This window comes from Rana temporaria, chromosome 2 (genome assembly GCF_905171775.1).
Source record: "Rana temporaria chromosome 2, aRanTem1.1, whole genome shotgun sequence".
Lineage (NCBI taxonomy): Eukaryota > Metazoa > Chordata > Amphibia > Anura > Ranidae > Rana > Rana temporaria.
In genome coordinates, this window is record NC_053490.1 from 414,815,717 (window position 1) to 414,829,413 (window position 13,697).

Here is a 13,697-nt window from a genome sequence, read left to right on the forward strand (position 1 = left end):
GTTCGCGAATAGGGCTGGGCGTAACTTGCATTCACGTCGAAAGCATTGGCTTTTTGCTGGTTAATTTGGAGAATGCGCACTTGGATACGTTCACGGACGCCACATGCGCCTTTGGCCAAAAACGTCATTTACGTGGGGTCAGCCATCATAACCATACAACACGCCCACGGCATGGAGAATTTGAATTCCGCGGGCTTACGCCGGACCACATACGCTACGCCGCCTTAACTTAGGGCGCAAGTTCTTTCTTGCGCCCTAAGTTACGGCGGCGTAACGTATCTGAGATACGTTACGCCCGCCGATAGATACACAATTGTATCTGAATCTGAACCACTTTAAATGATAGCTGTACCTTTTTTAAATTAAATTGACTCTGCCTAAATGCATCTTTTCACCATCCCTAGCTAAAATGCTCTTAGTACAGAGGGTTAAAGGAGTATAGCTTAGGGAAAGTGGATTTAGGCAAAAATAATACTTTAGGCAGGTCCATTGGAATAAATTGTAAATACACAAAACTGTTGATATGAGTTTAAAAATGCAAAAACTGCATCAGCACCACAGAAAATGTATATTCTGGTTATTTTTTTTTTTTTTTTTTTCAGATTGCGTAGCAAGTTAAAAAAAAAAAAAACATATTTAAAGGGTAACCCCACTTTCGCAGAAAAAAATTAAGAATAAAAAAAAAATAACATAGCGTATACAATTGCAACTCAAATCATATTGTAACTGAATGTTATTAAAACAAATTCAATCTGCAGCTCTGTAACTTTCTGTAAAAAGCAAAATGTCTTACTGGAGGCGTTCTGTACACAGTATGTGTACAGAACGCCCCCCAGAAACATAATTTCCTGCATATGTGATTGGCTCACTGATTTTCCCAGAAGTCTGCACTAAGATACAAATCAGATTTTTGGCATCCCCTGCAACAAAAATTTCAATTTTGGTGAGATGCTCCCAATAGGAAATCACAACTAAAGGAATGCAGACCCTGCGATTCTCCTTAATTAGAGCCCTGCAGGTGCAGCAGCTGATTGATAATTATGGAACAACTCCCATACAGATTCTCTTACCACATGGATACAGACAAATACACAGGGATTTCCTCAGAATAACAAAAGGTAGGACTCCGCAACAAAGTTTGCCAAAATCCTTGTAATGTACATAGATCACCCAGAGCGGAATGTTTTTTTTTTCTCAATAAAAGTGGAGTTACTCTTTAAAATCAACACAAACGCACACAAATACCATAAAACACACTATTGTATGTACATAGATATAAAATGAGAAGAAGAATTTTTTTCCCTAATAATCTTCCAGGGCAGTATCTGCGACAAGGCTCCTCCCACATTAATACAAGAAACACATCATCCACAATATTAAAGTGACACATATCCCTGTACCTCAGTTGTTTGTGTTTCTTCAAAATCAACAGGAGTGTCACCGTTTGTTATTTTTACTTAAAGCGGAGGTCCACCATAAAAAAATAAAAAAAAATGTCAAAAAGGCTCCAAAATATTTTTTTTTATACTTACCAGAAATGGCTGTTGCTAGGCAGATCGTCCTAATCTGCCACTTACTCGTGTGTGGTGATCTTCTTTCTTATTCTCCTCGCGTTGCCTCCTGGGAAATGGGGCGCGCTGTCTTCTGGGAACTGTGTCTCCCAGAGGACAGCCGGCCATTCACAAAGCGCCGCGCGACTCGCGCATGCACAGTAGCCTTGCGGCTTTACTGCTTATTTCCCTTAGTGAGGATGGCGGTGCCGGCACACGATCCGGAGGATGGATCGGCCCACATCGCGGGCACGCTGGACAGGTAAGTGTGCTTATTTAAAGTCAGCAGCTGCAGTGTTTGTAGCTGCTGACTTTTAATTATTTTTTTCCCAGCTGGACCTCTGCTTTAAACCTTGTTGCAGGAACCTTCCTTCCTTGCTGCCTACCCACAGCACCAGAGAATGCTAGGCAGGGTTTTCCTGGGGTTACAAGTGGACAATGCCATGTGCCTTCCCCCAGCGCACCCCACTTCTCTATACCCAGCAGATGGTGGCACAGCATGGAGTTGTGTGCACTAACCTGGAGCGCTCCGGTGCTCGGTACAGGCTGCCCCCTACACCAGGTGCAGCAGAATGGCGCCAGGTGGCCAGCAGAAGCTATAAATGATACCACACGATCCACAGCCCTCATAAACTCATCCAGAAGGGCATTATGGCTCAAATTTTGGCCAGTAGATGTTGCATTCAAAGCCAAGCTATGTGGAATCCTTTTTTCAGGAAACTTACATTTTGGGCCAGAACTAGTCAGTACTAGACAGATTAGTGGACCGAAAAAAAAAAAGTGTTCTCCTTTGCCCAAGAAGAAATAAAACACTCCCTTAGGAGACATTTCATTACTCGTCTCATGACAAAGGTTCAGGTTATAGCCAGACCATTGTTCCTAATCTTTGCGGACCGCATACTGACAGGAATTGTACCAGCTGATTTGGAGAAAAGGCAATGTGGTAACAATATTCAAAAAAGGACAGAGGCAAATCCCTGGAAACTACAGGCCAGTCAGCCTAACCTCAGTAGTAGGTAAATGATTGGAGGGGATGATAAGGAACTATATCCAAAAATTGACTGAAGGAAAAAAAATAGTAGTAGTTATCAGCATGGGTTTACGAAAGGTTGTTCTTGCCAGACCAATCTGTTAACCTTCTATGAGGAAGTCAGCTGCCATCTAGACAGGGGAAGGCCTGTGAGTTTAGTGTACCTGTAGCATTCAATACAGTTCCCCATAAACGCTAATTTACAAGCTGAGGGCTGCAGGCTTGGACCATAAGGTTTGTTCTTTGGTAAAAAACTGGTTACAGTGTCCAAAGGGTGGTGATAAAGTGTACTCAGACTAGTCTAAAGTGGTAAGTAGGGTACCCCAAGGTTCTGTCTTGGGACCAATTCTATTCAATTTATTCATAAACGATATAGAGAATGGGATAATTGGCTCAAGCTCAGTTTTTGCGTACAACAAAAAATTAAGCAGGGCAATAACTTCACATCAGGATATAGAAATTTTACAGAAAAACCTGAACAAAATAATGGAGTGGGCAACTACATGACAAATGAGGTTTAATGTGGAGAAATGTAAAGTAGTGCACTTGGAGAGAAAAAAACACGTAAATGCAAACTACTCACTAGGGGAGAACCGCTGGGGGATGGAGAAAGATCTGGGGGTCCTAATAGATGACAGATTGAGCAATAGCATGCAATGTCAAGCAGCACCTACCAAAGCCGGCAGAATATTACCATGCATAACGTACTCCGGAGATAAGACGATAATCCTACCACTTTATAAAACTCTGGTTAGACCACATCTGGAGTACTCTGTCCAGTTCTGGTCACCAGTTCTCAAAAGGGATGTGCTGGAACTGGAGAGAGCCCAAAAAGGGCAACAAAACAAATAAGGGGACTGAAAGTCCTCAATTAGGAGGAACGACTGCAAACACTAAATTTATTCTCGCTGGAGAACTGACGCTTGAGAGGAGATATGATAGCGAATCACAAATACTTCAATGACGATCCCAGCATAGGGAAAAATACTATTCGTTCTCAAGGAGTGTAAGAGGACACGGGACCACACAATGAAATTGGAGGAGAAGTGGTTTAACGCAACATACAGGGATATGGTAAATAATTATAGACCCTGACACACGTACACCTACACAGGTTGAACTGGGTGGACTATTGTCTTCATTCAACCTTCCCTACTATGTAACATCATTAAAGTGCAGGTCTCTAGACATCAAATTGGCAGACGAGCCACTGGCAAAGAGGTTTCTTTTGTTCCATAGCCAGAACAAGACCTCCCCCCTCAAGGTACTTCCCACCCTGAGACCTATCCAAAGTATTTACAAGGTTAGCTCCATTTGAATCTATCAAAGACTGTTCCAGAAAATGCTCACCCTCAAAACCGTTTTCTAATATCCTTGGTATCAGCACAAAGGGTAAGCAAAAACCAGGTACATTCCATTCTTAGAGCCTTATTTTACAATCTTTTTGGACATGATGGTCCTTGTTCAAAGTGTTTATTAATAAGCAAAAGGCAAATGACGAAAAACACTTCCGAATGGAAACCATATCACATAAGACATGCGTCTACATAAGAGAGTGCGCAAGGATGAACGTGGAAATTGTACACAAAGGAGAGTGACAATTAAGAACAATGACAACCGGTACAAAACAAGAGTGAACCGTCCGGCTCAGGATAATGGCAAAGATAGTCCTACATTTGGACCCAGCTTTCTTATCCTAATGTACCCTCAACATTCCATGGGTCTCAAGATGTAATCATATCTTCATTCTGTCGAAAGTGGCAAAAAAAAAATACTATAATCTGGGATATTATGAGATGTATCATAGTCTACTTGGAGAAAACAAGAGACTGGAAAAAGCCTTCAGTGATGTTTGTCGTCTTTTCCTGACCCAACAAAGGTCTCCAACAGTACTATTGCTAGATGGATCAAAAAAGTCATAACCCATGCTTATCAATCTTAAAACCTGGTACCTCCCAAGGGTGTCACAATTGATTCCTTTTATGGAAAAAAAATAAATCTATTCCACCAGAGCTTGGGCATCTTCATATGCAGAAAATACAGGAGTAACGCCTTACCAGATCTGCAGGGCAGCAACATGGTCAAGTTTTACAAATTTTGTGAGGCATTGCAGGTTAGATCCCATATCCAGCCACGACCAGTTTGTTGGTAGAAAGGTCCTTTAGTTTATGCCCTCTACCCAGCCCCCAATTCTTTCAGATGCTGTCCTTGAGGATTATTTGAGAAAAAAAAAAGTTAAAGTGGAGGTTCACCCAAAAAGTTAATTTTTAACATTAGATTGAGGCTCGTTTTGTCAAGGGGAATCGGGTGTTTTTTTTAAATCGAAGCAGTACTTACCGTTTTAGAGATAGATCTTCTCCGCCGCTTCCGGGTATGGGCTGCGGGACTGGGCGTTCCTATTTGATTGACAGGCTTCCGACGGTCGCATACATCGCGTCACGATTTTCCGAAAGTAGTGAATGCGATGTATGTGACCGTCGGAAGCCTGTCAATCAAATAGGAACGCCCAGTCCCGAAGACCCATACCCGGAAGCAGCGGAGAAGATCTCTCTCTAAAACGGTAAGTACTGCTTTGATTTAAAAAAAAAAAACACCCGATTCCCCTTGACAAAATGAGCCTCAATCTAATGTTAAAATTTTTTTTTCGGGAGAATTCCCGCTTTAAGTACCTGGTAACTTTTTTCGGGGAATCTTTCAGGGCAGCCCTAAGTCATCCATGTGGTTGGTATTTGGTCATTTCTAAGTTATATGCTTTCATGTGACAGATTTTTACCTGCTGTTCCATCTGTACTTTTGTAATACTGAGGCACAAGTATGTGTCACTTTTTTTTTTTTTTTATAATGGTGCTGTCAGATCCTGCCCTGGAAAATTCCCAGAAAATGAGTTATCAGGTACCAAACTATTTTTTGTAATGTTTTTTTTTTATATATATTACAATTTTACACACATATCCTAGAATTTTTTTGATATTATGCACAAAATGCATGACTAGTATATTTCACACACATTTTATGTATTTCCAGTTTATCATAGATTTGTTATGCGAAAATATGTCAAAACTGCTGTTTGCGTGACGACAAAATCATATAGAATAAATATAATGGCACATAGCTCATCCTACATATTATGCGCCATTATATTTAACCATGCATTTAACCGCACCAGACATACAAAAGCGTGAACCAACCCTGACATGTGCATTTTATAAACGTATTTGCAATACATTATAATGACATGCTGCTTTTTCTACAGACACTAGAAGATGTGATCCTTGAAAAGCCTCTTGACAAACAAGACGCGTATAATATGTTATCAAGGTTGGCAACTCTTCTAGTAAATGGCTGAGTTCAAATGTGATTTTTCTGATTTAGAATATATTGTAAATTCTTGTGTGTCAGGTTGATGACATTTATGCAAATATTTAAACTGAAAATGAGTTCCTAAAACTCTTTTGTCTGGTTTGAATGATAATGATAAAAGGAACACTGACAGTTGTTTTTCCAATTTCTTGTAGGTTGAGTGGCAAAGAACACAGCGTCTTCACAGGTGTAGCCATTGTTCACTGCAAAACTGAAGAAAGTAATTATTATTTATTTTTCTTTTTTCTTTTAAACTGTCGGGTAAAGTGAGCTATAGCAAAAAAAATCTTCTCCATCCTAAGCATTCTGTGTCATATTTTCATAAGCGACAAAGAAGAGGCTGCGCCAAGTGCTCACAATGGCTGATTAGGTGATGGGAGTTGGGCCTCTTTCACACATGAGCTGTCTATTTGGTTTTAGCAGGGGATTGTAGAGGGATTCCCAGCTGAGTCAGATTAGAATGGTACATTTGTACCATCCTGATTTTTTTTCCTTTAACCACTTAAGCCCCGGACCTTTAGGCAGCTAAATGCCCAGGCCAGGTTTTGCGATTCGGCACTGCGTCACTTTAACAGACAATTGCGCGTGCGACGTGGCTCCCAAACAAAATTGGTGTCCTTTTTTCCCCACTAATAGAGCTTTCTTTTGGTGGTATTTGATCACCTCTGCGGTTTTTATTTTTTGCGCTATGAAAAAAAATAGAGCGACAATTTTGAAAAAAATTTAATATTTTTTTAATTTTTGCTATAATAAATATCCCCCAGAAACATATATAAAAAAAATTGTTCCCTCAGTTTAGGCAGATAAGTATTCTACCTATTTTTGGTAAAAAAAATCGCAATAAGCGTTTATCGGCTGGTTTGCGCAAAATTTATAGCGCTTACTAAATAGGGTATAGTTTTATTGCATTTTTATTTTTTTTTTATTTTTTTTTACTACTAATGGCGGCGATCAGCGATTTTTTTTTTTCCTGACTGCAACATTATGGCGGACACTTCGGACAATTAAATTGCGTTGTTTATTGTGAACATGACAGTTGCAGTTTGGGAGTTAACCACAGGGGGCACTGAAGGACTTATGTTTTACCTAGTGTGTGTTTACAACTGTAGGGGGGTGTGGCTGTAGGACTGACATCATCGATCGAGTCTCCCTATAAAAGTGAAGCACGGGGAAGCCGTGTTTACATACGGCTCTCCCCGTTCTTCAGCTTCCTTTACCTTAGTGCAGTCCTCCTTCACTTACCTCATCCTTCCATTTTGTTTTTAAATGTCCTTATTTCCTCTGGGAAATCCTCACTTCCTGTTCTTCTGTCTGTAACTACACACAGTAATGCAGGGCTTTCTCCCTGGTGTGGAGTGTCGTGCTCATCCCCTCCCTTGGACTAAAGCAGAGTCAGAACGCCCACTAACACACAGCTCCTTTCTCTATCTGCAACATAGAGAGCGTCCTGACGGTAAAGGAGATATTTGCAGAAAGGACTGCACTGATGTCTACGGCGCAGGCGCACTGAGTGTGCCGGTTTTATCAATGGGATAATGCCGGAACCGCGCGCATTCGCGGGAGTGGCGTCCTCGCCGCTCCGGCCAGTCACAGCGACGGAGCGGCGATACACGGAAGGGACTCGTAGGCAACATGGCGGCGGAGGGGAACGAGGAGCGCTTTGGGGGCTTCAATCTCAGGCAAGTCATTCATAATGAGCTAGTATGCTATGCCTTTCTCTTGCAGGGTTTTTTTCAGAAAAAAAAAGAGGGTTTACTTCCTCCTTAAAGGGGGGATTAGAAATTGGATAAGCCACTGACTGGCCAGCTCTGTCCGAACACCACTCCCCTATACCACTGCAGCTGAGATCAAGTAAACATTAGAATAGAAAGTATGTGGCTTGTGTTAAAGTGATCCTAAACACACTGTTTAATTTAAATTGTCCCTTCTCTTGCTGTATGTGGAACATGGCACTGTAATTATTTTAATAAAAAATATATTTTTCCAATCGATATACCCACACATGACCCAGATCTTCCCCAGTCTAACGGAAAACATGAGGAGGAGGAGGAGCTTCTAGTCCTCTGCTGCTGGTCACATGTACAAAAAAAAACAGCATTTGCAATACAGAGTAAAAACATTATGTAATATCAATAAACTGTTTAAAATTGTTATATATATATATATATATATATATATATATATATATATATATATATATATATATATATATATATATATATAATTTTAAATCAAATCTTTATTATTTTTTGGCAGTAACATGGTGTGGGTCGCACCCCTCCAGCCTGTGTCTTAGAATAAGATGGCCCCCACCCGGCTCTATAACATAAGATTGGCGGAAGCAACGTCACTTTCGCCCAATGGTTTTAATGGGGAATTTTTTATTTATTTAAAAAAAAAATGTATTCATTTTTTTTATTGCATTTAAGTGTAAATGTGAGATTTGAGGTCTTTTTGACCCTAGATCGTACATTTAAAAGGTCCTGTCATGCTTTTTTTTCCTATTACAAGGGATGTTTACATTTCTTGTAATAGCAATAAAAGTGACCTCAATGTATTTCTTTTTTTAAAAGGACAGTGTAAAAATACACTTTTTAAATAAAATCGTAAAGTTAGCCCAATTTTTTTCTATATTGTGAAAGATAATGTAACGCCGAGTACATCGATACCCGAAATTGATGAAAATTCAAAATTGCGCCCGCTCGTGGATTGGCGACAAACTTTGGCACTTAAAAATCTCCATTGGCGATGTTTTAAAAATGTCTACAGGTTACCAGTTTTCAGTTACAGAGAAGGTCTAGTGCTAGAATTATTGCTCTCACTAACCAATGCAGTGATGCCTCACATATGTGTTTTGAACACCGTTTTCATATGCGGGCGCGACTTACGTATGCGTTCGCTTCTGCGCGCCAGTTCAGCGGAACGGGTGCTTTACCTTTTTTTTTTTTTAAAAGTCATTGCACTTGTAAGACCGCTGCACAAATACGGTGTGACGTAAAATATTGCAATGACCGCCATTTTATTCTCTAGGGTGTCTGGGGAAAAAAAATATATAATGTTTGGGTTCTAAATAATTCTCTAGCAAAAAAAATAAAATGATTTTAACTTGTAAACAAGAAGTCTCAAAAAGAGGCTCGGTCCTTAATGCCTTCGACCGTGCAAAAGTCTGTTGTGAGTCCGTTGGAAGTCAGACGGAAAGAAAGAGACCAAGGCCCAGATTCACAAAAGAGATACGACAGGGTCGCCGTTCGAAAAAATGACGTCACTTCGCGCAAAGCATGGCGGGAAATGCAAAAGGGAGCATGCGCAGTAGGTCCGGCGCGGGAGCGCGCCTAATTTAAATGGCACACTCCCCTTTGAATTACGCGGGCTTACGCCGGAGGCCGCCGGCGGAAGTTTTCTCGCAAGTGCTTTGTGAATCAGGCACTTGCGATGAAAACTTGCGGCGGTGTAACGTATCTACGATACGTTACGCCGCTGCAATTCTACGTGAATCTGGCCCCAAGTTCTCTATCTAAGGTCGTCGGACTTCCGACAAAAAAAGTCCAATGGAGGCTACACACGGCTGGACTTTCCGAGGGGGGGGGGGGGGGAGCCTGTCTGACTTTTTTTCTTGGAAAGTCCGGCCGTGTGTACGAGGCATTAGTGGTTAATCTACTCACTTGTTTATTTCAGATAACCAGCTGGACACCGATATTATTGATTTTTATGAAGAAACCAAAGTCAAATTTGCTGACTTGTCAGAAGATCTTCTGTGGGAGTACATTGACAGTGGAGAGCCAATGTAAGTTCTTGCTTATGTCTAGTGCATTTGAATACAGCGGTGAAGAGTTTCTCACGCCCATTTTTGCCCTGGTGACCATTGTCACCGAAACTCAAAGTGAAGAAAATTATAAATGCTTAGTTTGTCAGCTCATATAATCAGAACAATTTGTTAGGAATGGGATGGCACAACCAAAGACAGGCCAGAGCTTTGGGTACAAGATAACCTTGGACACAATCCATTGCCTGCCCACAGAACGGTCCTTGACATAAAATATTTACACATTCTTCCAGTATCAAGAGTACCAGTTTCCTGACACTGAAAGAATAACGACTAGCATTACTTTTTAGGCTTCATTTCCACTGGCGTTTTACAGCCACTTGTGTTAGCCTTTTTTACAGCTTAAAAACGCCTGTCCATGTTTAATTTAAAAAAAAACAACATTTGTGAGCTGGAGCTCAAAAACGCTGCGGTAGCGTTTTTGAGCGTTTTCGCGCGTTTTTTTAACGTCTGGCGTTTTTACAGCTCTACTCTGGAGCTTCAGAACGCCCTGGTCCTGCGTTTTTTTTTACAGCTCAAAAACGCCTATGCCATTTGCAGCTCAAAAACGCCTATGTGGGCATGATGCCATAGAATAACATGGACAGGCGTTTTAAAGCTGTAAAAAACGCTCAGAAAAGTGGCTGTAAAAACGTCAGTGGAAATGAAGCCTTAGGCCTCATGCACAGCAGCTGTTTTTGGCTTCAGACGTTTTTTTCCTACAGTCGATAAACTCCCCATCATGTTATCCTATGTGTCCATGCACAAATAGGCCATTATCAGCAGTCTTTGTCTGGGTCATTTTTTGACTTAAAAAAAAACACTAGTGAGTTCTGAGAAGAGTTTTTTTTTAGCTGTTTTCAGCTGCAAAAATGCTCTAATGTCAAACGCCGATAAACGCGACTCACCAGCGTTTTTGGATATTTTTGATCCATTGAAAAAGACATAAAAAAAAAAAACCTCTAAAAAACACTATTGCAAAAACGTTGAAAAATTCACTGCAAAGCTACTGGCGTTTTTTAACGTCCAGTGTGCATGAGGACTTAGGCCTTACAGAGCCTAAATATGTGCCCTTTATTAAAATCAAGCTGTTATTTATAAGTATGCCCTTCACTTTCGTGCCCACTTTTAAAAAAAAGTGTACCATGGGAATGGTATCTTTTTTAATTTCATTCATTAAGGCATTGATGACCTCAGATCTAAAGATAAACCTAGTTATCATATACATTATTCAGTTGCTTAAAAAGACATGAGTAAATCTACAAAATACATAAACAACACACACAAGTTCAGAGACTTGTCATTGTGTCTTTGCAAATATGTTTTCAGTACTTGTATTGCTGGGATGTGATGTAGAGCTTCCTCACAGCCAGCAGGTGGAACTGTGTGTCCTAATATATATTTATTTGTACCTCCGTATGTATGTGTCATATATATATATATATATATATATATATATATATATATATATATATATATATATATATATATATATATATATATATATATATATATATATATATATATAATATCAGTTTTATTAAGTTTTTACAAATATGCATACATTAACGGTATTTACATACCAGCAAAACATCTTACTACATCATCTGCAGATAAAATATACAAGCTATCATGGCTAAAACTTCAAACAAACAAAAAAACAGCAATAAAAAAAGGGGGGGGGGGGATAACGACAGAAACAAAAAAAAAAGGGGGGGGGGGGAGAAAAGATGGAACGATGGCAGGGGGGAAGAGATATCATGGGGTTACGGCATATGGACATCCCCCACTGAAACTCTATCAAGTCCTATTTTTAAATTCCTTTCTAGTTTCATTTTTCCCTCACACATTGCTTGTCATTGACAACTAAGGCCTCGTACACACGATAGGATAGCCAGAGGACAACGGTCTGAAGGACCGTTGTCTTAGGTTAACCTATGAAGCTGACTGATGGTCCGTCGTGCGTACACACCATCAGTTAAACCGATTGTGTCAGAACGCGGTGACGTAAAACACAACGACGTGCTAAAAAAAAAACGAAGTTCAATGCTTCCAAGCATGCGTCAACCTGATTCTGAGCATGCACGGGTTTTTAATCGATGCTTTTGCATACCAACGATCGATTTGACCAATCGGTTACCAGTCCATAGGTTAAATTTTAAAGCAAGTTCTCATTTTTTTAACCCAAGGTTAAATAACCTATGGGGGCCTACACACGATCGGTTTGGACTGATGAAAACGGTCCTTCAGACCGTTGTCCTCTGGCTATCCTATCGTGTGTACGAGGCCTTAAGTTCAAGAGACAAGCTATAAGCTTGTGTGCCGTTGGTACCGATGCCCAACAACCATGCAACGAATATATTCTGACACATCAGACAAATGTTGGCGTTGTCATTCTGCCAAGGGCTCGTCGATACATATATGGTGGGAATGCCCTCAAATTTGTCCATCAGTGAATGAATGGATAGTGGAAATTGACTTAACAGAAAATTGGAGACCCTTCTGTCACATGAATAAGACACACATGAAAAATGCTGTCAGATATGGGCACCCTAGAGGACAATCAACAGGAAATTAAACTATATATCTATATATATATATATATATATACATGCATACATACATACATACACACGATGCATCAAGATTAATACCCAAGTGCCCATAGTTTTCAACTTTTCATCAAAAAATGTATTCAAGCAGTCAGAAATTGAAGAAATCATTTTAGTAATTGGCTTAGGGTGAAAGTAAGAAACCCCTACTTTTTTTTAAACTGAAGATGGACAATCTTCAAAAAATAAAAATCTCAGTGGCAGAGACAGTGCTATAAACAAAATATATAAAATTAAAAACACTGGTGTGTGTGGCGTGGCAGGGGTAGTGACTTTGGCACACGAACGTAAAGTAAGGAGTGTACACAAAGCGTAATCCAGTAAAGATTTAATGATTTAAAAAATCCCCCTTACAAATGTGTACTTACAAATCATATAAAAATATCAAGCATATAGCAATCAATCTCGTCTCACTCGTATGTCTATCTCTCACCACTCTGAATGAATGAATGAATGAAAAACTTATATAGCGCGGCACATGCGAACTGAATCGCCTCTGGGCGCTGGTTGTTTGTGTCTCATGCCATCAGAAAAGCAGGGTTTTGATCTGCTTTCTGAAGGACAGGTGGTTTTGCTCCAACCGAATGCTGGTTGGTAAAGCATTCCAAAGCCTGGGGCCCTGGAACGCAAACCTTCTTTCTCCTTTGGACTTGTATTTGGTTTTTGGAACCTTGACCAAATTTTGGTTGGTGGATCGCAGAATGCGGTTGCAATTGTGAGGTTTGATCTTGTCGCATAGATATCTTGGAGCCTTCCCATGGATGCACTTATGTGTCAGGCAGAGTGCTTTGAATGCAATTCTGTCTTTCACTGGCAACCAGTGAAGGGATCTCAGTGAAGGTGAGATTGATTCCCAAGATTTTTTCCCAGTCACCAGTCTGGCGGCCGTATTCTGTACGACTTGTAGACGAGCGATTTGGTACTTGGGGAGCCCGAGGTAAAGGGCATTTGCATAGTCCAGTCTGGAATTCACGATTGTTCCCACCACGACTGCTACGTCTTCTTTGGGGATAAATGGAATAAGTCTGCGTAGTAGGCGCATCAAATGGTGCGACCCGCTGACTACTGACCCTATTTGTGCGTCCATTGTCATGAAGGTGTCAAACGTGACTCCTAGACTTTTGACTTTGGAGCTAGGGGAGATGATTTGTCCCAGAATGGGCGATGGTGTCCAGTTTGTCGCCAGTTGACTCTTCCGACTGGCATCAAACATAAAGAGTTCTGTTTTAGCGCTATTGAGTTTAAGATAACTCTTAGTCATCCAGTTTTCTATTGCAGAGAGACATTTCTCTAATCTGAGATGATGATCCTTTTTGTGGCAGATGCGAAAATACAGTTGCGTG

General features: G+C 40.5%; 1 protein-coding gene across 1 annotated transcript in view; it reads left to right on the forward strand.

The window, feature by feature from the left end:
- Window positions 1-13,697, forward strand: part of ASMTL (acetylserotonin O-methyltransferase like) — a 74,786-nt gene that overhangs the window by 18,217 nt on the left and 42,872 nt on the right. The window contains exons 5-7 of the mRNA XM_040338193.1: window positions 5,834-5,898; window positions 6,096-6,160; window positions 9,616-9,724. Coding sequence (XP_040194127.1) covers window positions 5,834-5,898; window positions 6,096-6,160; window positions 9,616-9,724 — 239 coding nt within the window. The remainder of the gene's footprint in view (window positions 1-5,833; window positions 5,899-6,095; window positions 6,161-9,615; window positions 9,725-13,697) is intronic.